The following is a 27,081-nucleotide window of genomic DNA, read 5'->3' on the forward strand; positions in this document are numbered from 1 at the left end:
TTGGCTTATGCCCCCTTCCTTTCCAGTCCTGATGAAGGGTCTTGGTCCAAAATGTTAACTGTTATTCACCTCCATAGATGCTGCCTGACCTGTTGAGTTCCTTCAACATTTTATGTGTATCGTTATCAAATATTAAAGACTGAACTTAAGCTCTTAAAATATTTGTCTACCTCACAAGGGATCACTTTGAGTTTTTTCGGAGACAATACAATGCACAGATAGTTATTTCCATTTTACCACACTGCCATCTACAGCTTGTGTGTGATACAGCAGCTTATGTGGTCACAATATCATTAAGAGACACAACATGGAGACATACCCTCCTGTCCACTGAGTCTGCTTCACCTATTTGTACTAATCCAACATTAATCTCAGATTCTTTATTCTCCCTATGTTCTCTTCATCTGCTTCTGGATTCGATCACTCACCTACACACGAGGGCTATTTAACTTACCAACCCATCTTTTATATGCCTGAGAAAGCTGGAACATTCAGAGGAAATCCATGCAGTCACAGGTAGGATATATGAATTCCATACAAGTATCACCCGAGCTCCGGATTGTACCCGGTTCACTGACCCTGTGAGGCAGTGACTCTACCAGTTGTGCCATTTATTAAAACTTAATAAGGCAAGAGCATCACTTCAGCACTTGCTCTGATGCTGAGATTGTTGGAATTCCTTTTCACCACAAAATGAAACTGACAGCTGCTTTAGGGTTACTGCAACAAACAATTTGATGCAGGAAGCCTAAAATTGTTCCAAGCTTTTTAGTAGTCTCCACAGACTGTTGTTTACAACCAATAAATACACATGACATATATACAGAGAGCTGCTGGAAAAGGGCCAGCAGTATTATGAAGGATCCCACCCACCCTGCTCATGGACTGTTTGCCCTACTCCCTTTTGGAGGAGGTTATATAGTATCCAGACCAGGACCACCAGTCTCAAATGCAGTTACTTCCTTCAAGCAGTAAGGTTGATCAACACGCCCACCTACTAACCCACCCCACTACCACTACTTTATTATTTCCTGTCAGAGTACCTTATCTATGGACACTCCTGTACCCAGTATCACTTTATGGATATACAATCAATGTATATAAGCTATCTTGTGCATTTATACTTATTGCTTTTTTAAATCTTATTGTGTTTTTTTGTGCTGCATTGGATCTGAAGGAACAATTATTTCATTCTCTTGTACACGTGTACTGGAAATTACATAAAACAAGAATACTAAATCATTAATATAATCAAAGACACCCCTTCCTTTGCTACTCCCGTCAGGGAGGAGGTACAGGAGCCTGAAGACACACACACAATGTTTTAGGAACAGCTTATTCTCCTTGGCCATCAGATTTCTGATCAAGAACGGAAGTTCACGAAAATTATCCTGGGATTGAAATGATGATGCCAACTCAGGCCAGCGTCGGGCATTTTCATGCCTTACAAGGTGCAGAACTAAAGACTGTGTGGCGCGCCACTCCTCACACAGACAAAAAGGCTTGTCATACGAGGAACAGTTGATAGCTCTGGGCCTCTACTCACTGGACTTCAGAAAAATGAGGGGATTTCATTGAAAATTTAAGACCAGAGGACACAGCCTCAGAATACAGAGGTTTCCTTTTAGAATGGAGATGAGGAGTAATTTCTTTAGCCAGGGAGTGGTGAATTTGTGGAATTCATTGCCACAGGCAGCTGTGAAGGCCAAGTTACTGGGTATATTTAAGGCAGAGGTTGATAGATTCTTGATTAGTCAGGGCATGAAGGGGTACAGAGAGAAGACAGGAGATTGGGGCTGAGAGGGAAAATGGATCAGCATTGTTGAAATGGCAGAGCAGACTCGATGGGACAAATGGCCTAATTCTGCTCCTATATCTTAAGTACCTGTGAACACTGCCATGTTATTTTTCTTTTGTATTATTTATTTCTTCTTGTAACTTATATTAATTTTATGTTTTGCACTGACTGCAGCCACAAAGCAAAGTAATAAGAGTACTTAATAAGTATAAGTATCAATGTCGACATATATTGACTGGCTGCATCACGGCCTGGTATGGAAACACCAATACCTTGAATGGAAAACCATAGAAAAAGCAGTGGATACGGCCCTGTCTATCACGGGTAAAGCCCTCCCCACCACTGAGCACACCTACACAAACCATTGTCATAGGAAAGCAGCAACCATCACCTGGGACCCCCAACACCCAGGTCATGCTCTCTTCCCACTGATGCTGTCAGGAAGAAGTTAAAGGAGCCTCAGGACTCACACATCAGGTTCAGGAACAGTTATTACCCCTCAGCCATCTGGCTGTTGAACCAGGAGGAATAACTTCACTCAAATGGTTCCATTTAATGTCATAGAATATGTACACTATACAACCTGAAATACTTGTCTTCACAGGCATCCATGTAAAACAGAACTCCAAAAGAATGAATGACAGAAAAACATTAGAACCCCAAAAACACACTGTCCAGCCCTTCCCCATGCAACCAGCAAAGCATCAATGGATCAGTCTCCCACCTTCCCCCCTGCCTGTTTCAGCAAAAATTGTCAATACCCACCACTCACCAAGCAACAGCAAAACTCCCCAAAGAGGAGACCACGATCTGCAGTCAACAAAAACTGTTGATTACCCAACAGTTTACCATGCCACAGGTTCTCTCTCTCACTAACAAGGGACAGAGAGACATCACCCATTTTCCCAGCAAAAAGGGAAAGCGATAATGGCTGTTACAATACAGTATTACAGTCTGCCGCATCGCTTTTTATTCTGAGATTCTCCAACTCGACAGTCGGTAGAAAACTCTCCCCGCCTTTGAGAGGAAGAGAGGGAGAGTGAGACCGCTTCACTACAGAGATATCTGCCACAGTGAAATCCTGATGTTCCATCTCCTACGACGCCTCAGTCGGCAACACTGGCCTGGAATCGGTTGTCCACAGGGCCACAACCCGGAGGCGCCATCTTCCAAGCCACGCCTGGAGAACGTCGCAGTCAGCTAGTGAGCTCCAGGATGGGGAACTCATCTGCTTTAAACGGCAGTTTGAGTGCCACTTGCAGATCCGGACATCGATACAACTCCAACCATCTTGGAAAGGGAAAAAAGACATTAAAGAGAGGAATTTAAGCTGTTTCCACAGATGAGCTCAAAGAGTCAGCCACTTGGTGCCATCTTTGTGAGAACTCAACTTCACTTGCCCCTATGGAAAGAACATAATAAGAATAAACTGACCCACATCTTCAAAGTTGGGTTCAACAGTTAGACTGAAACTTTTGGAGATGTTGATTATATTTTTATCAGAAACAGGAGAAAATCTGCAGATGCTGGAAATTGAAGCAACACACACACAAAATGCTGGAGGAACTCAGCAGGCCAGGCAGCATCTATGGAAAAGAGTACAGTCAATGTTTTGGGCCACTTTCAAATAGAAGGGATCTGATTAGTTCATCAAATCTGTGCTGGCTCTCAGAGCGATCTCATGCCTTCACTTACTTTTCCTGTACCCTATTCTCTGTCATGTGCCCAACAACTCCACCCTGCGCTGGAGGTAAGAATCAAAGCTGGGTGCCTGTGCGATAACGACACTACCTTCAGTGCCATTTGCCACTCTCACAAGATGATTTCATTTGTCCACAGCGTGTCCTGTGAATCCTGTAGAAAGCCCTCTGAAGGTCTGTGGCTCATCTTGAGTAGGCTTTTCTATTTTCAGCATTTTTCCATCAGTTTGTAAAGTTTATACATCCGCAGACTTTCTAAAACAAGCTGATTCCTTTCTGAGAAGGTTATCAAATGGCTCCAACTTATAATCGGGTAGATGGAGCTCGTCAGCCTGGGAAGGCAGTTCATCTAAGAGAGGGAAAACTCTGATTTCAAACCTCTGCTACCTTGCGGCCATAACCACTCATGGGAAAGGCTTCGGGAGTAAACCCTGAGGACAAATCTGGAGCTGGAGTCCCTAAGGCAGTCCGACGTTGCTTTCAACCTTGTTCTGGTAACTCCTGCAACGACACCGGTGCCAAGCTGTATCGGCCCTTGCCCTTCCCTTGGACAACATCGGTGTCATGGAGAGGGGAGACTTGCTGCATGGGCAACTACTGATCTTCCATACAACCTTGCCCAGGCCTGCGCCCTGGAAACCATTCCAGGTGCAGATCCATGGTCTCGCGAGACTAACGGTTGTCACCAGCTTATAATCTCACATAAATCTGTCAAGATACATGCAATTTATTCCAATCATCATGTGTTCGCTGTCTTCACTGTAACTCCATCCACTCACTACACTGGAACTTGTTCCTTCTTCTAGACCAATAAGAATTGTAGTGTCTGGACAGCTGCTACTAACAGTATTTTTTTTACCATCCTGCATTCGGGTTCACCTGGAAAGACACTGCCCCATTTCTGAGGATTTGATGGATTGAAAGATCACTTGCTTTTTAGAGGTTGGTTATAACAACCTGCTCCTGGATGTTTCCTTCTTTTCCAACAGTTCCTTGAAGTGTTCTTTCCTGCATAATTTCTGATAATTTCCGTTTGGTTTGAGGGTGGCCTTGTTTTTCTTTGATGTGCAAATTTCTCGATATCTGCCTACACTGATAAGTTGCATCATTTTGCAAGCAGTTGCATCCTCTGCTTGCATCATGAGGGTATCGATATATTGTTGTGTGAATGTATTTACAAGGCATTTGACCTCCCAATATAGCACATAAGCGTCAGACCATCAATTCGAAGAGAGAGTGAGCTTCACACGGGTCGGGAGAAGAGTATGAAAAGGAGTGTTTCGAGGGGCTTGGCGCATGAGCGGTGGACCAATTGATTTGAAGAGGAAGTGAGCTTTGCACAGGTTGGGAAGAAGTGTGCAGATGCAGTAGCTCGTCATCGTGCAGGGATGATCAGAAAGCTCCAAAATAAAAAAAGAGACACTGTCCAGCGGAGCAGTGCAAGTCAGAGTAGTAGGGCTTTGGCTCATTGGGGCTTCGGCAAGGACAGGTCTGGGTGAGGTCGGTTACCTTTTTTTCTCCCTCTAGTAAGAATTGTGGGTATGACTGCAAGGCCAGGCTTCTGTTCTGGGTATCAGATGTGGGAATGTCCAGGAGACTTCCAACCTCCCTGATGGCCAAATCTGCGCCAGATACATTGAGCTGCACTCCTTAGAGACCGAGTTAGGGAATGGGAGCTGCAGCTTGATGACCTTTGTCTTGTTAGGGAGAGTGAGGAGGTGATACAGGCAGGTAGTCACCCCAGGGCCACAGGAGACAGATAAGTGGGTGACCGTCAGGAGAGGAAAGGGAGGGTATCAGGTAGTGGAGAGTACCCCTGTGGCTGTCCCCCTTGATAATAAGTATTTCGAGTTCTGTTGGGGGGGGGTTGAACTACCTGGGGCAAGCAACAGCGGCCATGCCTCTGGCACTGAGTCTGGCCCTGTGACTCAGAGGGTAGAGAACGGAAGAGGATGGCAGTGGTAATAGGGGACTCTATAGCTAAGGGACAGATAGACAATTCTGTGGGCACAAAAAAGAAACAAGGATAGTAGTTTGCCCCTCAGGTGCCAAGGTTCATGATCTTTCTGAGCATATCCATCAATATCCTGAAACGGGAGGGTGAGCAGCCAGAGGTTGTGGTACAAATTGGTACCAACAACATAGCTGGAAAAATGGGTGGAGGTCCTGAAAGCAGACTACAGGGAGTTAGGAAGAAAGCTGAGAAGCGGGACCTCAAAGGTAGTAATCTCGGGATTGCTGCCTGTGCCACACAACAGTAAGTATAGGAATAGAATAAGGTGAAGGATAAAAGCATGGCTGAAGGATTGGAGCAGGGGGCAGGAATTCAGATTTCTGGATCACTGGGACCTCTTCTGGGCAGGTGTGACCTGTACAGAAAGGACGGGTTGCACTTGAATCTGAGGGGGACCAGTATCCTGGCGGGGAGGTTTGCTAATGCTATTGGGGAGGGTTTAAACTAGATTTGCAGAGGGGTGGGAACCGAAGTAAAGAGGCAGAGGATGGGGAGGTTGGAGCACAAGTAGAGACAGCTTGTAGGGAGTTTGTGAGGAAGGATAGGCAGATGTTAGAGCAAAGATGCACTCAGCCTGATGGCTTGAGATGTTCTACTTTAATGCAAGGAGTATTGTAAACAAGGCGGATGAACTTAGAGTGTGGATCAATACGTGGAACTGTGACGTTCTGGCCATTACAGAGACTTTGATGTCTCAGGAGCAGCAACGACTGCTGAGTGTGCCAGGCTTTAGATTCTTCAAAAACAACAGAGGGGGAAGCAAAAGAGGTGAGTGTGTGGCATTGCTAATCAGGGATAGTGTCACGGTTGCAGAAAAGGAGGAAGTCAGGGAGGGACTTAAGGTTTGACAAACCTTATTGAATTTTTTGAAGTAGTTACGAGGAATGTTGACGAGGGTAAGGCAGTGGATGTAGTCTATATGGACTTCAGCAAGGCCTTTGACAAAGTTCCACATGGAAGGTTAGTTAAGAAGGTTCAGTCGTTAGGTATTAATGCTGGAGTAATAAAATGGATTCAACAGTGGCTAGATGGGAGATGCCAGAGAGTAGTGGTGGATAATTGTTTATCGGGATGGAGGCCGGTGACTAGCGGGGTGCCTCAGGGATCTGTTTTGGGCCCAATGTTGTTTGTAATATACATAAATGATCTGGATGATGGGGTGGTAAATTGGATTAGTAAGTATGCTGATGATACTAAGGTAGGAGGTGTTGTGGATAATGAGGTGGGTTTTCAAAGCTTGCAGGGAGATTTATGCCGGTTAGAAGAATGGGCTGAACGTTGGCAGATGGAGTTTAATGCTGAGAAGTGTGAGGTTCTACATTTTGGCAGGAATAATCCAAATAGAACATACAGGGTAAATGGTAGGGCATTGAGGAATGCAGTGGAACAGAGAGATCTAGGAATAACAGTGCATAGTTCCCTGAAGGTGGAGTCTCATGTAGATAGGGTGGTGAAGAAGGCTTTTGGAACGCTGGCCTTTATAAATCAGAGCATTGAGTACAGAAGTTGGGATGTAATGTTAAAATTGTACAAGGCATTGGTAAGGCCAAATTTGGAATATTGTGTACAGTTCTGGTCACCGAATTATAGGAAAGATATCAATAAATTAGAGAGAGTGCAGAGACGATTTACTAGGATGTTACCTGGGTTTCAGCACTTAAGTTACAGAGAAAGGTTGAACAAGTTAGGTCTCTATTCATTGGAGCGTAGAAGGTTGAGGGGGGATTTGATCGAGGTATTTAAAATGTTGAGAGGGATAGATAGAGTTGACGTGAATAGGCTGTTTCCATTGAGAGTAGGGGAGATTCAAACGAGAGGACATGATTTGAGAGTTAGGGGGCAAAAGTTTAAGGGAAACACGAGGGGGTATTTCTTTACTCAGAGAGTGATAGCTGTGTGGAATGAGCTTCCTGTAGAAGTAGTAGAGGCCAGTTCAGTTGTGTCATTTAAGGTAAAATTGGATAGGTATATGGATAGGAAAGGAGTGGACGATTATGGGCTGAGTGCGGGTAGGTGGGACTAGGTGAGATTAAGAGTTCGGCACGGACTAGGAGGGCCGGAATGGCCTGTTTCCGTGCTGTGATTGTTATATGGTTATATGGTTATATGATTATCTACTGAGTCAGTGTGGGTGGAAGTCAGAAACAGGAGAGGGGTAATAACTCTACTGGGTATTTTTTATAGACCTCCCAATAGTAACAGAGATATTGAGGAGCAGATAGGGAGGCAGATTCTGGAATTGAGCAGTAAGGTTGTTGTGATGGGAGACTTTAACTTTCCTAATATTGATTGGCATCTCGTTAGTGCAAGGGGTTTGGATGGGGTGGAGTTTGTTAGGTGTGTTCAGGAAGGTTTCCTGACACAGTATGTAGATAAGCCAACAAGAGGAAAGGCTGCACTTGATCTGGTATTGGGAAATGAACCTGGTCAGGTGTCAGATCTCTCGATGGGAGAGCATTTTGGAGGTAGTGACCACAACTCTATCTCCTTCACCATAGCGCTGGAGAGGGATAAGAGCAGACAATTTGGGAAAACATTTAATTGCGGTACAGGTGTCCCCTGTTTTTCGAACGTTCGCTCTACATCACCTCGCTGTTACTAAAGACCTACATTAGTTACCTGTTTTCGCTAGCAGAAGGTGTTTTCACTGTTACGAAAAAAAGTCAGTGCGCGCCCTGAGCAGCCAAGCTCCTCCCCTGGAACTGCATTCTAGCCGCCTGTGCCTGTGAGCATCTGTGCTTTATGTCGATTTATTTTGTGCATCCGTTATCAAGATGAGTTCTAAGGTATCGGAAAACCCTAAAAGAGCGCGTAAGGGTGTTACACTTAGCGTAAAACTAGACATAATAAAGCGTTTCGATCGTGGTGAACAAAGTAAGGACATAGTGAGTTTGGCTAAGGGTTTGTGGAAGTTGATGAAGATGATGTTGAAGAGGTTTTGGCATCCCATGACCAAGAACTGAGAGATTAAGAGCTGATGAAGAAGAAAGGATAACAATTGAAACCAAATGCAGCAGCGAACGGCCTGAAAGTGAAGTCGTCCAGGAACTGAACGTGAAGCAATTGTGTGAGATTTTCGCTGCGATTGACAACGCTGCAATGGTTGCAGAAAAGTATGACTTTAATTTTGAAAGGGTACGTAGGTTTAGGGCATATTTACAGGATGGTTTGAGTGCTTACAAAGAACTGTATGACAGAAAAGTGCGCGAGGCTAAGCAGTCAAGCATACTGTTGTTTTTCAAGCCTTCCACATCAGCCACAGCAGACGATGAAACTCGACCTTCGACATCGAGGCAGGCAGAAATAGAAGAAGGTGACCTGCCTGCCCTGATGGAAACAGATGACGATGAGATGACACCCCAGTCTCCTCTACCTCCCACCACCCCAACCTCCGACCACTCAGCCTAACACACCATCTTCAGTGTGCTCACTGTCTTCCCGATTCCGATAAGTGAAACTACACTGTACATAGATTATTTCTACGTAATATAGGCTGTGTATTTTTATGTGCTATTTGGTAGCTTCATAGCTTAAAGGTTACTGGAAAGAGTGTTTCTGCCGGGAGCGCTTGCGCCTTGTGTGTCTGCCGGGAGTGCTGCTGAGAGCGCTTGCGTGAGATTTTCGCTGCGGTGGATAGTGCTGCAATAATTGCAGAAAAGTATTCCTACATTGTATAGGCTGTGTATTTATCAGATCATTCCTGCTTTTACTATACGTTACTGTTATTTTAGGCTTTATGTGTTATTTGGCATGACTTGGCAGGTTATTTTTTGGGTCTGTGAACGCTCACAAATTTTTCCCATATAAATAAATGGTAATTGCTTCTTCACTTTACGACATTCCGGCTTACAAACCATTTCATAGGAATGCTCTACCTTCGAATAGTGGGGGAACCTGTAGGGGGAAATATGATGCTATTAGGCAGGAACTTGGGAACATAAACTGGGAGCAGATGTCCTCAGGGAAATGCATGGCAAATATGTGGCAAATGTTCAGGGAACATTTGCATGGAGTTCTGCATAGGTATGTTCCATTGAAGCAGGGAAAGGATGGTAGGGTTAAAGAACCATGGTGTACAAATTATGTACGAAATCTAGTTGAGAAGAAAAGCTTACAAAAGGTTCAAGAAACTAGGTACTGTTAGAGCTCTAGAAAACTACAAGGTTGCTAGAAAGGAGCTTAAGAATGGAATTAGGAGAGCCAGAAGGGACCACGAGAAGGCCTTGGTGAGCAGGATTAAGTAAAACCCCAAAGCATTCTACAAGTACGTGAAGAGCAAGAGGATGAGCCGTGTGAGAATAGGACCAATCAGGTGCGATAAAGGACTCGGAGGAGGTAGCAGAGGTACTTAATAAATACTTTTGCTTGAGTATTCACCAGAGAGAAAGACTTTGGTAATCCTGGGGTTGACTTCCAGTGGACTGAAATGCTTGAGGATATAGACATTAAGAAAGAGGATGTGCTGGAACTTTTGAAAAGCATTAAGTTGGATAAGTCACCAGGACTGGATGAGATATATCCCAGGCTACTGTGGGAAGCGAGGGAGGAGATTCCTGAGTCTCCTGCAATGATCTTTGCGTCATCAATAGGGACGGGAGAGGTACCGGAGGATTGGGGAGGTTGCAACTGTTGTTCCCTTGTTCAACAAAAAGAGTAGAGGTAATTCGGGAAATTATAAACCAGTGAGACTGACTTCAATGGTGGGCAAGTTGTTGGAGAAGATTCTGAGAGGCAGGATTTATGAGAATGTGGACAGACATAATGATCAGGCATAGTCAAGGGTAGGTTGTACCTTATGAACCTGATTGAATTCTTTGAGGATGTAACAAAACACATTGGTGAAGGTAGAGCAGTGAATGTAGTGTATATGGATTTCAGTAAGGCATTTGATAAGGTTCTCCATGGAAGGCTCCTTCAGAAAGTAAGGAGGCTTGAGATCAAAGGAGACATTGCTTTATGGATCCAGAATTGGCTTGCCCACCGAAGGCAAAGTGTAATTATAGATGGTTTGAATTCTACATGGAGGTTGGTGACCAGTGGTGTTCCACAGGGATCTGTTCTGGGACCCCTACTCCTTGTGATTTTTATAAATGACCTGGATGAAGAAGGGTGGATTAGTAAGTTTGTTGATGACACAAAGGTTGGGGGTGGTGTGAATAGTCTGGGTGTTTGTCAGAGGTTACAGTGGGACATTGATTGGATGCAGAACTGGACTAAGAAGTGGCAGATGGACTTCAACCCACATAAGTGTGAAGTGGTTCATTTTGGTAGGTCAAATTTGAAGACAGAATATAATATTAATGGTAAGACTCTTGGCAGCGTGAAAGATCTGAGAGATCTTGGGGTCCGTGTCCATAGGACACTCAAAGCTGCTGCACAGTTGACAGTGTTGTTAAGAAGGCTTATGGTGTGTTGGCATTCACCAACCATGGGATTGAGTTCAAGAGCCGTGAGGTAATGTTACAGCTATATAAGACCTTGGTCTGATCCCACTTGGAATACTGTGTTTAGTTCTGGTCACCTCACTACAGGAAGGATGTAGGTACTATAGAGAGAGAATACACAAGAGATTTACAAGGATGTTGCCTGGATTGGGGAGCATGTCTCATGAGAATAGGTTGAGTGAACTCGGCCTTTTCTCCTTGGAGTGACGGAGGATGAGAGGTGACCTGATAGAGATGTATAAGATGATGAGGGGCATTGATCATGTGGATAGCCAGAGGCTTTTTCCCAGGGCTGAAATGGATAACATGAGGGGACATAGCTTTAAAGTGCTTGGAGATAGGTACCGAGGGGTTATCAGGGGTAAGTTTTTCACACATAGAGTGGTGGGTGCGTGGAATGCACTGCTGGCGGTGGTGGTGAAAGCAGATACAATAGGGTCCTTTAAGAACCTCTTAGATAGGTACATGGAGCTTAGAAAAATAGAGGGCTTTGCGCTAGGGAAACTCTAGGCAGTTTCTAGAGTAGGTTACATGATCGGCACAACATTGTGGGCCGAAGGGCCTGTAATATGCTGTAGATTTCTATGTTCTATGTTCAATATGCTTCACTGTTCTGGTATTTAGAACACAAGAACATAAGAAATAGGAGCAGGAATAGGCCATCTAGCCCGTCGAGCCTACTCCACCATTCACTAAGGTCATGGCTGATCTGGTCATGGACTCATCTCCACCAGTTGCATTTTCCCCATAACCCTTAATTCCCCTACTATGCAAAAATCTACCCAAATCTATATTTACTGAGGTATCCTCCACTGCTTCATTGGGCAGAGAATTCCACAGATTCACCACCTTCTGGGAAAAGCAGTTCCTCCTCATCTCCGTCCTAAATCTACTCCCTGAATCTTGAGGCTATGTCCCCTAGTTCTAGTCTCACCTACCAGTGAAAACAACTTTCCTGCCTCTATCTTATCTATCCCTTTCATAATTTTATATGTTTCTATACGATCTCCTCTCTTTCTTCTGAATTCCAGTGAGTACAGTCCCAGGCGACTCAATCTCTCCTCATAGCCTAACCCCCTCATCTCTGGAATCAACCTGGTGAACCTCTTCAGCACTGCCTCCAAAGCCAGTATATCCTTCCTCAAGTAATGAGACCAGAACTGTACACAGTACTCCAGGTGCGGCCTCACCAGTACACTATACAGTTGCAGCATTACCTCCTTGCTCTTAAGTTCAATCCCTCTGGCAATGAAGGCCAACATTCCTGCACCTGCAAACCAACCTTTTGTAATTCATGCACAAGCACCCGCAAGGCCCCCTGCTCAGCAGCATGCTGCAATTTTTTTACCATTTAAATAATAATCTGATCTTCTATTTTCCCTTCCAAGGTGGATGACCTCGCATTTACCAACATTGTACTCCATCTGCCAAACCCTTGCTCACTTACTTAACCTATCCATATCTCACTGTGGACACTCCATATCTTCTGCACAATTTGCTTTTCCACTCAATTTAGTATCATCAGCAAACTTAGATACATTACACTTGGTCCCTCTTTCAGATCGTTAAAATGTATATCGTGTATGGTTGCGGGCCCAGCACCGACCCCGCAGCACATCGCTCACCACTGATTGCCAACCAGAGTAACACCCATGTATCCCATTTGTCCTGTAACCTCTGGGTCAGCTTCTTTTATGGACATCTAATGTCCGTGGTATTCCACATACTGGATGTACACTGGGAAAGTGTTGGAAAACAGAGTGACCTAGAAAGTGGCATTGTAGGAAATTAGGGTGGTGAAGAAGGTCTTTGGGGTGCTGCTCTTCATCAGTCAGGTCACTGAATATAGAAGTTGGGATGTTGTGCTGCAAGATGCTAGTGGAACTGCATTTAAAATTCTGTATTCAGTTTTGGCTCCACTATTATCAGAAAGATGCCATTAAGCTGTAAAAAGTGCAGGAGAGATTTATGAGGACGTGGTTAGAACTTTAAGCACTGAATTATGGAGATTGAGCAGGTTGGGTCTTTTTCCATTGCAGTGTAGCAGTATGAGGGCTGATCCCATAGAGGTGTGCAAAATCACGAGGAGCACAGATAGGGTGAATGCTAAGTTCTTCCTCCAAGATTTCGGGAGTCAAGAACTAGAGGGCAGGAGGTTAAGATAAGAAAGGAAAAAATTAATAGGAACCTTTTCACCTTTAGTGTCAATAACATATTGAATGACCCGCCAGAGGAAGAGGTTGAGCAAGGTATATGAACATTTAAATAATATTTTAACAGGTCCATGGATAGGAAAGGTTTTGAGGGATAGGGGCCAAATGTGGGCACATGGTACCATCTTACATGGGAATCTTGGTCGGCATGGATCAGTTTGATCAAAGGGTCTGTTTCCATGTTGTATGACTCTTTGTAACCCACTCCTTTCTTTTCTCTTATCTATAGCTTCACTGTTCTGTCCGTTGATAGTTGCCACTTTGTTCTACTTGTTAGTCTCCTCATCAATGTTACTTTCCTCTGCATCAAGGTTTGCAAATGCCTGTAACCTATTCTTTAACAGTGGAAGAAAGGTTTATGATGCTTCAGAGAACCTAAGCTTTATGGCCCCCTTATTTAGCAGTTTGTAGTTATCACATTTAGCCCTATCAATCAGTACAGCTACTTTCAGCGTGTTATGACGGACCCCAAGATCTCTCTATACATCAGCACAGTGAAGTTAGTAAGGCATAATTTGCCTCACACAAAACTATGCTGACTGTAACTACTTAGGCTATGGTTTTCCGAATGCTCATAAATCCCTTCCCAAAGAATCCTCTCCAAGTAGTTTCCTGTCGCTGACGTGAGATGCAGTAGTCTATATTTTGTGGGATTATTTTTATTTCCCTTCATGAATAATTGAACGGTATTACCTACCCGCCACTCTTCAAACCTCGTCCGTGACTAGAAAGGTCACGAAGATCTTATCTCCTCAGATGTCGCATCTGAATTGTGACCTCTGCTGTTTTCTGTTTTCTACATTTTCTATATGTTCCGAATAAAACAATTTTGCCCTTTTGCTTTTGTGATGAGTACTTCACTCTTCACACCATCGACTTCCTTTCAGCTTTCGCCACTGGCAGACACAAATTCCTGAACGACATCATACTGAGCAGCTGCTGGTTTTTCCCATTCCTTTTTCTGAAACACATTCGTCTGCTAGATGAAAACTTTGTGTCTAATCTGAAATCTAGAGGGCCGAGGCGTTTGTTTTAGCTGGCTCTAACTCAGACCAAAGCGAAATTACGGAAACTGGCAGGAGAACCTCGAGATCGTCAGACCATACAAGTTGCCCTATCATAATAAGCAGGGAGTAGTGAACAGCAAAAAACAAAATCGGTTTCACTAGAACAATTGTAATGGTCACGTTAAATAGGGTGATTTGAATAAAGGAAATGTTTAACTTTGCCTTGAAATAGGCTGAACAGGCTAGCAGCCGCCCGGACGAGGTTGGCGATGTACAAGCGGAAGTAGGTGTGCATCGATGAAACGTTTCCCCGGCACCCAACCCCGGTCTGTGTCATGGACTATCTGAGAGGGAGCAGAACACTAAGGTTCGGGCTGCCGATGCTGGTGAGATCCTGTGTGGAAAGAGAGGGCGTGTGGGACGAGGATAATAAAGGGACTGAATGTTTGTTAGGAGAAACATGTGGGGGATATTTGTGTGTGTTTTTTGGGAGACATGCATGTGGGGGATGTGTGTGTGGAAAGTTGTAGATGGGCAGAGGAGTACCCCAGCCCATACCTCTCTCCATTCTGTAATAATTAGTTGATCACATGATGGGAAGAGATTGACATAGGGATGAGGGACGAACCACCGCTTTGGATTCATAGATGATGTACGTTGGAATAACTTTTTATTATGAGGTAAAAAGAAATGGAATTTAAGGGGTCAGGCTACAATGGAAATAGATGTACAAGTATAAAAGTAAATGACTGTTGGCCTTTCTCAGAGATTGATATTCAAAATGTGATACAGATCCTTAATCTGACTCGATGTGAAATATTGTATCAACGTTCATAAATACAGAAGTACTCACTGTTCTCCATTTATTATTCAAGAGAGCAGTTTTCATAAACTTGTTTTACTCCTTTGAGTTGAAAGATTTGAATGGTGATCTATTAATTGTTTAGAATGAATCAGCAATTTGATTGTGTTGGTACAAAGAAAGTATCCTTTCTGTTGAGGTAACACTGATTATTAAAATTAGAGGGAGGAACATTTTCACATTGTGGTGAAAGTTCCTGGATTTGTCCTCCAAAAATTTGTGAATGTATAAAAAAGTAAGAAGGCTAAACTGTCCATTGTAAACAAGAGAAAATCTGCAGATGCTGGAAGTTAAAGTAATACACACAAAATGCTGGAGGAGCCCAGCAGGTCAGGCAGCATCTATAGAATAGAGGAAGTAGTCAACGTGTCAGGCTGAGACCTTTCCTTAGGACTTGCTCTGCCATTCAGTAAGATTTTGATGTGATCTTGATCTTTGCTCTGTTTTCCTGCTTGACTCCCATGATGAATCAACTGAAAGTTTCAATATAGAAATATAGATACATGAAATAGCAGCACACATAAAATGTTGGAGGAATTCAGCAGGTCAGGCAGCATCTATGGATGGAAATAAACAATCAATGTTTCAGACTGAGATCTTTCATCAGAACTGGAAAGAAAGGAGTCAGAAGCCACAATGAGGAGGTGTAGGGGGGAGGAGGAGGAGTATAAGCTGGCAAGTGTTAGATGAGATCAGGTGAGGGGGGGAGGTGGGTGGGTGGGGAGGGAGAAGTGAATGGTGTAAGAGGTTGGGAGGTGATAAGTGGAAGGATAAATGTCTGAAATAGAAGCAATCTAATAGGAAATGGTTTATTTCTTAAATATAAATGTTTATTCCATAAAAGTAGTTTCTTTGTGGGGTGTAGCTACCAACAAAAGTGAATAATCAAAGTGATTCAATGCGTGGTCCAAAGGACTAATGATATTCATGGCTGCTTTTTGTTTTTGTGACATTCTTGTTTCATTGTGCTGCGTGTCGCTCCACACGCTTTGATTCTCCCTCCAAGTCCTCTGTATTGTAGTAGCACAAAGATGAGAAAATCTTCAGATGCAGGAAATCAGGGTCTCAGCCTGGAACGTCGACTGTTTACTCTTTTCTATAGATGACTCTTTTCCATAGATGAGTTCCGCTAGCATTTTTGTGTGTTTCTCTGTATTGTTCTGGTTCAATAATTGGCTGATGTCTAAATCTGCTTGATCTTAATTTCACCCACAGCCTTGACCCTTGTATGTGAAATGCCAAGAACATCATATTCCCAATATTTTGTATTTCCAGTTGTAAATTCTGATTTGTCATATTTTTAATTTGTACTCACTATGAATCCCCATATTCATACAGATAATGGAATTCTCTTGCTTTATAATATTATGCCATTGATGATATTACAGCACATGGTTTACACAAAAAATTTCTTGCTACAGATGATAGAATTCTGAAATAAACAAAGAAAACACTGGAAATGCTCAACAGGTCAGGCAGCTTCTATGGAAACAGAAACTGGGTGAAAATTTTCAGATTCATAACATGTGAGTTTATGAATCTGAATAGTGGTTGATGTGTCCTATTTCAGCGGGGGTCTGTAACGGTGTTCTGGAAGGATCTGTACAGGGACCTCTGCTCTTTGAGATGTATCTAATTTACTTAGATGAAACTGTGGAATGGTAGGTTAGTAAGGTTGCAGATTGTTGCTGTTATGGCTACTGTGGAAGAGTTCCAAAGGATAAAGTGGGATTTAGATCATTTATGGCACACATTAACTACAGCCATGCAGATAGCCTCAACCCAGTACAATTCACCTACTGCCAAAACAGGTCCAAGGCACATGCCATCTTCCTGGCCTTAAATTCATCTCTGGAGCATCTGGACAATAAAGGCACCATTGTTAGACACATTGTTATTGACTACAGATTCACTTTCAATATTATAATTCCCAGCAAACTCAGCTCCGAACTCCTGGACCTGGGACTCAACACCTCTCTTTGCAATTGAATCCTTAACTTCCTGACCAACAGACTGCATTCTGTAAAGATAGACAGCAACTCCTCTACCACAATTGTCCTCGACAAGGATGCCACATGACTGTGACCTCAGCCCCTACTCTGCTCCCTATGTATTCACAACTGCATCTACAGATATGCAGATATCACCATAGTAGACTGAATCTCAAATAACAATGAGATGGAGTATAAGAAGGAGAAAGAGAGGCCAGTAGCATGGTGTCACAACAGCAACCTTTCCCGTAATGTCAGCAAAACAAAAGAATTGATGATTGACTTCAGAAAGGAGGATGATGTAGTGATGCTGAGGTCAGGCAGTTGAGAGCATCAAGATCCTTGGAGTGAACATCACCAATAGCCTGCCCTGGTCCAACCATGGAGATGCCATGACCAAGAAGGCACATCTAATTCATCAGGAGGACAAAGAAATTTAGCATGTTCTACTTTTTGCCGATGAACTATAGAAGCATCCTATTCAGATGCATCATGGATTGATATGACAACTGCTCTGTCTGGGACCACAAGCAAATACACAGAGCTGTGGGCATGGTTCAGCACATCACAGAAACCAGCATCCCCTATGGCCTCTCTCTACACTTCTTGCTGCTTTGGTAAAGCAAGCAGTATAATCAAAGACCCCACCTGCCCGAGACATTGTCCTTTCTCCCCCCTCCATTCGACCAGAAGCTATAAAATCATGTAAGCACTTCCACAGTGGTCAAGAACAGCATCTGTCCTCCTGTAAAAAGACAATTGAATTGTTTCCTTGTACAATAAGGTGTATTTTTCACATCGCAATCTACCTTGTTATAGCCTTGCACTTTATTGTTTGCCTGCACGGCACTTTCTCTGCAACTTTGCTATTTTATTTTACATTCTGTTATTGTTTTCGTTTGTACTACCTTAGTGCACTGTTGTAATGAATTTATCTGTATGGATGGTGAAACAAAGTTTTTACCAAACCTTGAACATATGACAACAATAAACTGATTTGCCAATGTAGTATAGAATAGAACTTTATTGTCATTACTCAAGGCAACGAGATTGCGGTGCTACTCTAGTCCATGCAAAGCAGATATTTACAATGCGTGTGTACGGCTTAATTTAAAAAAGATCACATGTTTACATGCAGCAAGTGACTTTGACAGTCCGTAAACACTCTAAGGCTGTTGGCAAGCCAGAGTGTAGCATTATTCAGCTGCACAACAGCCCTCAGAAAGCAGCTGCTTTTCATTCTTCCTGTCTTGGCTAAGATGTTTCTGTATCTCCTACCAGATGGCAGGAGATTGAACAGACAGTGCCCAGGATGGTATGTGTTTTTAATGATGTTACAAGTGTGGTGTAGGCATTGTGAGTTGTGGATTGTCTCCAGGTCCAGTAGTTGTGTCCCAGTGATGTGCTGAGCACATCATTGGGACTCAATACTTTGCACTTTCAGATGTGGGTAGAGGAATGACATATGGAATTTATTGCAGGCAAATGTGATGTTTGGCACTTCCTCGTATGTAAGGGGAAAGTAAACAGTTTATGGCAAGACCCTTAACAGTATTGATGTACAGAGGGAATTTTGGGTCTAAATCGATAGCTCCCTGTAGGTGGTGCACAAGTGATAGAGTGGTTAAAAAATATTGTAGGGCATTGAGTTCAAGAATGTTGTGTTGCAGCTTCATGAAACTGTGTTTAGGTCATATCTAGAAGATTGCATTCAATTCTGGTCACCCCTTTACAGGAAGGATGTTGGGGCTGTGGACAGAAGCGGTTTATGAGGTTGCTTTCTGGATTACAGGGCAAGGAGAGACTGGATAAATCGGGCTTGTTTACTCTGAGGCAGTAGAGGCTGAGGGAAGACATGGGAATTCATAAAATAATGAGAGATGAGGATAAAGCAGACAGCCGATATGTTTTTCCCCCAGGGCCAAAATGCCTAATACCAGAGGGTGTGCATTTAAGGCAAGAGGAGGAATGATCACAGGTATGTATTTATACACAGAAAATCATGTGTGCATAGAATGCCGTGTCATAGGTGGTGATGGAGGCAGACATGAAAGAGATATTGGAAGCTCTTAGATTGGCACATGAATATGCAGAAAATTGAGGGATATGAAGGCCATGAGACATGGAAGTAGAATTTGGCCTATCAATTCTGCTCTGTCATTCGATCGTGGATGATTTATTTTCCCTCTCTACCCCATTCTCTTGTATCTTTTCCTAACCTTTGATGCCCTACTATTCAAGAACCTGTCTGCTTTAAATATACCTAATGACCATGACAACGAATTCCGTGTATTCGTTACCCTCTGGCTAAAGAAATCCTTCCTCATCTATTCTAAAGGGATATACTTCTATTCTGAGGCTATACCCTCTGGTCCAAGGCTCTCCCACTAATGGAAACATCCTCCCCATTTCCATTCTATCTAGGCCTTTCAATATCTGGTGCATTTCAATGAGATTTCCACCTCCCCCCCCCCCCCCCCCTCCCATTCTTCTAATCTCTGGAAAGTACAGACCCAGGGCCATCAAGCGCTCCTCACATGTTAATCCTTTCATTCCCAGGATCATTGTCATAAACCTCCTCTGGACCCTCTAAAATGCCAGAAGGCAGAAGAGATTAGGCATCTTTAGCTTAATTAGTTTGATTTAGCATCATGGGCTGAACTTTTTATGGTCACCACCTTATTCCAACCTATTCAATTAACAATTCAACTTCTTGATTCTTGCACTCAACATCTAATTGTTGGAGCCTCTGGAGTACCAGTCCAGTATTATAATTACAGTGTTACTATTTCCTACACCCCTCCTTGATCTCTCTGTTTCCCAAACTTGGATTTACTTCTGGAATATAATAAATTATGTTCAAAATGTTTGCCTGTTTCCCATACTGCAATACCATAAAAGCTCGATAGGTATTTATTTGGTAAATATGTGGTAAATGTACACCAAATATATGTGATAAGTGTATGCTTGAAAGTGGGAAGGTAGGGGCAGAATGTGTTTGGTGGAAAGCTTGCAGCTATATAGGACCCTGGTCAGACCCCACTTAGAGTACTGTGCTCAGTTCTTGTCACCTCACTACAGGAAGGATGTGGAAACCATGGAAAGGGTGCAGAGGAGATTTACAAGGATTTTGCCTGGATTGGGGAGCATGCCTTATGAAGACAGGATGAGTGAACTCGGCCTTTTCTCCTTGGAGTGACGGAGGATGAGAGGTGACCTGATAGAGGTGTATAAGATGATGAGAGGCATTGATTGTGTGGATAGTCAGAGGCTTTTTCTCAGGGCTGAAAAGGCTGCCACAAGAGGGCACAGGTTTAAGGTGCTTGGAAATGGGTACAGAGGAGATGTCAGGGGTAAGTTTTTTACGCAGAGAGTGGTGAGTGCATGGAATGGGCTGCCGGCGGTGGAGGCGGAAACGGTAGGGTCTTTTAAGAGACTCCTGGATAGGTACATGGAGCTTAGAAAAATAGAGGCCTATGGGTAAGCCTAGTAATTTCTAAGGTAAGGACATGTTCGGCACAACTTTGTGGGTCGAAGGGCCTGTATTGTGCTGTAGGTTTTCTATGTTTCTATGAAAGGGTAGAATGAATTGGGAGCCTGAGGACCCACACTACCAGGTTTAGGAACAGTTATTATCCTTCAGCCATCAGGCTCCTGAACCAGTGTGGGTAACTTCACTCACCTCAGCACTGAACGCAACCTATGGACTCACTTTTAAGGACTCGGCAACTCACACTGTCAGTATTATCTATTTTTGTGCATTTGCACAGTTTGTCTTTATTTGCACATTGGTTGCTTGTCAGTCTTGCTTGTGTTTAGTTTTACATCAATTCTATTGTATTTCTTTGTTCTACTGTGAGTAATCGCAAGAAAATGAATCTCCGGGTTGGATATGGTGATGTATACGTACTTTGGTAATAAATTTACTTTGAAACATGTGACTTGTGTCATTATTAGCTGAGAAAGTAATGTGGGTGGTATTTAAGTAAGTGGCCTGAGTCTCTGGCCAAAGGAAAGAAAAAAGAGCATGTGGCACAGAGATTGGCAGTACGTGTTTGTGACCAATGTGTGATTTGTAAAAATAACTTAATGTGCAGCAGAAGACAAAGTTGGCAAAACACCTTTTACCATAATTACCATGCCTTAGCTTTTGCAATTTAAAAGAGCCTTTGTCTTTCCTGTCTTTGGATGACTAGTTTCCAGACTACCTCGCCTATACAGTCACATCACAGGTGGGTTCTTGCAAGTTGGTAAGCTTCCCCCCCCCCCCCCCCGCCCCCCACATCCTTCATTTATCCCATGGTAAGGAGTTTATGGATGTTGATGGTGTGGGACTAACTGGACTGGTATTTGAGAGAGCTGACGTGCCATTGGTGGATTAAGTGTCCTTCCTCTGTGATGTGCAGTTGAGTGACTGTGCTGGATTGGATACTGGTGTCAGGTTTTTACCATTGAAAGGAAATACTTGAAGTCATAAGAGACCCTTCAATAAACAAAACACTGCAATGTGCTTCACAGCCAGAGAAATACTTTTTAACTGTTGTCACTGTTTTAATTTAGGAACTGTGACTGTGTGATAATAATCAGGTGTGACCTCTAATGGGAAAGAAAGATTTGCTCCGTTAAACTAAAGGATATTATTTGCTTTTTATTACTTGGGGACAAGAAAGTCTTTTACACAGATGTCTATATCACCCTTTTAAAATGCAGGCATAATCATCTCCCGTTTTGGATATTGTGCCTGATTTCCTGGCTCTGCCTTACAGATGATATTCTCCATGACAATTACTTGTGTATGGATCTGCCAGGATGAGATGCAGAAATGTGCAAATTGTTTCAGAAAGTTTAATCTGTGCCAGTTGTTATGTACCCCATAACTGGGTGTCTTACCAGCAAAGATAGAAGTGTCCGTTGGAGTCTGGTGATACTATTTTCAACAATATTTATTAGCAAAAATATACAAAATAATATCAATGCGAATATACAGAGAATATACATTAGCAATACTATACCTAAAAGTGCGGGTATAATAATAATAACTAATGAAACAAGTTCTATCGTTGTCTAGGGGATAATGAATTGTCAGATGGAAATATAAAGTTCAGTTCAGTTCATGCAGGCTGCGGTAGTTGTTTGTCAATGTGTTGCCATTGTTGGAGAGAGAGAGAGAGAGAAAACGTGTGAACAGTAACAGCTATTATCTTGCCAACCTTCCTTTATGATTTTGATCCGTCGATGCGTTGTTGTTGTGGCCATTCATGTATGACCCCTCCGTCCTTTAGCTAGACCGTTCTTCCATGGTGGACTCGTCACCCAGGCAAGGGTGGACAGACACACAAGCCCCCACCGGTCTCGCTATAAACACTGTGAGTTAAAATTTACCGACCCTTCGTTCGGTCTCCGATGTCCCACACTGTCTCGTGGGTTTCTGCTGCTCACTAGCATTTCTCCTGGTGTGTCTGAGGGGTGTTACCCCAGACCTCACTTTTATCCCCACTCAGGGGGTCTCAGGTGTCAATCAGGTTAGGATGATGTAACCCATCAAACCTGCCCACTCTGGTTGCCCCCGAGGGGTTTCAATGAATAGAACAGTACCAAGTAAACAATCCTTCTCCAAAAGACAATAGCAGTAATCAATGGTTCTGCTCCTCTTTTGTTAGTAGGAGATGTTCCACCTTAGCTGTGTCTCTCTCTCATTCTCTTTCATGAGCTGTTATCAATAACAACTGCCCTGGCAGATTTCCTTTTTGTCTCTCTTACTTCCTTGTTAGCAGCATCGAAATAGTAGCGATTTGCGATTCTCCAAAAAGGTGGGGGTGGGGCCATTCTGCACCCTTCTGCCCATCAGAGTTGTTCATCCTTCGTAACACCCCCATCCTTCTAAGAATTTTCACCAAAGGGGAAAATTAACTAATACAGAGTCTTACAGAATTACAGAATCTAACACAATACAAAAGAGTTTTTAACTACAGAGTAATACAGATATACATTCAACTTAGCATCTAAACAGTTAGCGATTACATTGTCACTTCCTTTAATATCTTAATATCTTGTACCTTAATAAATTCCTGTAGCATCAGACTCCAGTTTAATAACCACCTATTTTTATTCCTTTTCTTCAGCAAAAACAAATCTTAAGATCTTGTGATCTTAAGTGTATATTACAAAATGTGAACCAATACATGTGTGATTATTCTGTAGTACATTACAAAAGTTTATGCAAATACTAATCTTTATTTTACTTTTAAACTCAACAGTCACTCTTCCATGGTGTTGTCTTTATTATTTACATGCTTTGTCGAAATCCCTCAAAACCAGATCCTGTTATTTAAAGTGGCATTTTGTCAACCTTTGCCTCTTTTCCACTTAACTCTCACGTGGTTAGCTTGCTCACCAGTGTGGAATAGGCTTTCACATACTCCTTTCATAGGAGTTATTTTATCAACAATGTTTTCCGAACTTAGCCCATCTTCTGAACTTCCACACAATTCTTTATTTTTAAGCAAGTCATTAGTTTTATCTTCAGGACCCTTCATTCTATTAGTTTTCAGTTTAACATCTGCAAGTTGTTTACCTTTAAATTCCAAAACAAACTGTAATTGATTCACAGGCACCTTGTTAACAAGCCATTGTTCCTTCAGCCTGGTTACTGCTTCTGAACCCAATCCAGACTTTAAATTTTCTTTATTCAATTTAGGAACTACACTTTTCCCTTCTCCTTCAATAATAATATTCACATCACCAGCTCCCATCTCCTCACTAACTTTTAACACACCTTCTAACACAAACAACTGAGAATTCTCACTTCCCACTGGTACCAAGGTTAACCCTTTCTTCACTGAACCAAGTCCATCTGACCCAAAAGGACTGCATTCCTTTTCAACTAAATCAGATACCTCAGACTTTTCCCGAGTTTCATTACTAGGTTCAGTACCATGTGCATCCACATCTTGAACACACTCAAACGGGACATCTACCTCTTCCAGGCTTTCCATACCAGTCCCTTTTTTCAAATTCTAAGTTCCCCTGATCCTCCCAGTTCCTCTCTGGGCAACTCCCATCCGGACGGAGTAAACTCAACCCTGCGGGTTAAAACAATTTCATCTGCTAACCCAGCAGACTCCTTCAAGGTAACGGCATCCTTTTCATCTAGGACTGCCCTTATATCATTATCAGGAACACATTTCAATTTTTCAACTTCTTCAAACAGTTCCGTCAAGCCAGACAGATCATCCATGTCTAACCCTGGACCTTCTAACTGCCTTATCTGTTTCTCATCCTTACTCTGTGCCTCTATAAATTCCCTCTTGGCGAAGGGTAGGTCTACCTCCTCTTCTTTACTCTCTTTCACCTCCCTATTCTCCATTTTACCATCCCCTAACCCCTCTTGGTACAGGGTTGGTAAAAACGTCTCAGCCAAATCGACACTGGACTGATTTAAACTGGTCTCTTTCTTAGCTGCCTTTCTCGACATGCTGCGAGTGATCGCGCATGCGGGATAGATCTTGGAATCTAGGGGCGGGTCCTCAACACTTACAGGCTCGCTCGTCAGCTTCATGGCTGAACACACCTCACCCCCTGCTAAATCATTACCAAGAAGGACGTCCACGCCATCTCTCGGTAATTCTGACCGTACCCCTATTTCAACTGGTCCAGATACCAGATCACAATTTATAATGATCCCATGCAAAGGCACAGCTTCTGTCCCTTTTCCTATACCTCTTAAAACTACCGCTCCAGTCTCAGGACCAAAATCTAGTACCTTACTGAGAATCAATGACTGCTCAGCTCCAGTATCTCTCCAGATCCTCACTGGAACTGGGGTTTCTCCCTCTTTCACAGACACGGTCCCTTCTGAAATAAATTTCTCACGCCCCTCTCGTATTTTATCTACCTGGGCCTTTCTCGTCGATTTGCTGATCGACACAATACACCCTGTAGGGACTGCTGCGTTCCCTTTTCCTGTCTCCTTCCTCGGAGCAAAGCACTTAGATGCAATATGACCAACCTTTCCACAATTAAAACAGGTCAAGCCAGGAACCCTCCTGCCAGCCTGCCTTTCTTCCTCCTTACCTTTACCACTAGCTCCCGGCTTATTTTCTACCTTAGCCGGCGGGATTTCTCTACTGTCCCTACGGTCTTTCTGGTAACTCTTATTCGAGGAAAACTTTGTCTTGTGGGTTAGGGCATATTCATCTGCGAACCTGGTAAATTCTGATATAGGCTTATTCGGCTTCTCGTTCAAATACATCCGGATATCATCCGAAACACAACCTTTAAATTCTTCAATCAGAATTAACTCTCTGAAATGCCGGAAATCCTCCTCCACCTTTTCTGCTGCACACCAGCGATCCAAGAGCACACTCTTCTCATAGGCAAACTCTGCATACGTCTGATTCCACACTTTCTTTAAATCTCTGAACTTTTGTCTATATGCTTCAGGGATTAACTCATAGGTCCGAAGGATGGCCCGCTTTATTTCCTCATAATCCGCAGACGCGTCCATGGACAATGCTGCATATGCCCGTTAAGCCTTCCCTTTTAACACACTTTGTAACAATGCCACCCACTGATCTCTGGGCCACTTCTGATTCACTGCCACCTTTTCAAAATGCAAGAAATAACTATCAACATCTGTCTCCTCGAACGGAGGTACTAACCTAAACTCCCTACTAACATTAAACTTCTCCTCTCGGTCTGCCCCTGGGACTCTTCTCTCTTGCTTTAACTTCTCCATTTCCAGCTCATGCTGCCTCTGTTTCTCCTTCTCCTCATACTCTCTCTGTTTTTCAGCTCTTTCCTTCTCCCTTTCAGCTCTTTCCTTCTCCCTTTCAGCTCTTTCCTTCTCCCTTTCCTCTGCTTCCAGCTGTTTTAACCTAAATTCATGCTTCCTCTGCTTTTCAGCTCTTTCCCTCTCCCTTTTCGCCTCTAACTCCTTTAGCTGGAGCTCATACTCCCTTCTGTTCCGCGTCCAGCCTCAATTTTTCCCAACTCTACCTGAACCGTCCCAATAGCTGGTACCTTTTCAGGGATATGTTCCAATACCTCAGCCGAAAACACATCCTTCTCAATATAATACTGAGCTATGGCCCTCTGCATCTCCCACTTTTTCATTGACGACTTCACCTCTGTGAGATTTAATCCTTTTGCAATATTTACCAAGTTTGTCTTTATGGCATCCTCTAGTGCCTTCAAAGTCGGGTTTTGTGTAAATTCGTGTACGTCCATCTTTGCTGGTTTCCCGTCTGGTTACCCACGCAACCAGATCAAAGTCTGGACTTATAGCCCGATTCACTGGCCCTCCAATTTGGTATCAAATCTCGAGACGAGGCCCCAATTTGGTACGTACCCCATAACTGGGTGTCTTACCAGCAAAGATAGAAGTGTCCGTTGGAGTCTGGTGATACTATTTTCAACAATATTTATTAGCAAAAATATACAAAATAATATCAATGCGAATATACAGAGAATATACGTTAGCAATACTAAACCTAAAAGTGCGGGTATAATAATAATAACTAATGAAACAAGTTCTATCTTTGTCTAGGGGATAATGAATTGTCAGATGGAAATATAAAGTTCAGTTCATGCAGGCTGCGGTAGTTGTTTGTCAATGTGTTGCCATTGTTGGAGAGAGAGAGAGAGAGAGAAAACGTGTGAACAGTAACAGCTATTATCTTGCCAGCCTTCCTTTACGATTTTGATCCGTCGATGCGTTGTTGTTGTTGTGGCCATTCACGTATGATCCCTCCGTCCTTTAGCTAGACCGTTCTTCCGTGGTGGACTCGTCACCCAGGCAAGGGTGGACACACACCCAAGCCCCCACCGGTCTCGCTATAAACACTGTGAGTTAAAATTTACCGACCCTTCATTCGGTCTCCGATGTCCCACACTGTCTCGTGGGTTTCTGCTGCTCACTAGCGTTTCTCCTGGTGCGTCTGAGGGGTGTTACCCCAGACCTCACTTTTATCCCCATTCACAGGGTCTCAGGTGTCAATCAGGTTAGGATGATGTAACCCATCAAACCAGCCCACTCTGGTTGCCCCCTGAGG

General features: G+C 43.2%; 1 protein-coding gene across 2 annotated transcripts in view; it reads left to right on the forward strand.

The window, feature by feature from the left end:
* The first annotated feature begins 489 nt into the window (after window positions 1-489).
* The window catches only part of cox16 (cytochrome c oxidase assembly factor COX16), an 86,319-nt gene continuing 59,727 nt past the window's right edge, over window positions 490-27,081 (forward strand). Inside the window, exon 1 of one of the 2 annotated variants that reach the window (XM_073040232.1) lies at window positions 490-516. In XM_073040232.1, coding sequence (XP_072896333.1) covers window positions 505-516 — 12 coding nt within the window. In that variant the 5' untranslated portion in view covers window positions 490-504. Of the gene's footprint in view, window positions 517-14,440; window positions 14,563-27,081 lie in introns of those variants that run through there. The other variant, XM_073040231.1, reaches the window with a different exon arrangement.

Source organism: Hemitrygon akajei, chromosome 3 (assembly GCF_048418815.1).
Source record: "Hemitrygon akajei chromosome 3, sHemAka1.3, whole genome shotgun sequence".
Taxonomy (NCBI): domain Eukaryota; kingdom Metazoa; phylum Chordata; class Chondrichthyes; order Myliobatiformes; family Dasyatidae; genus Hemitrygon; species Hemitrygon akajei.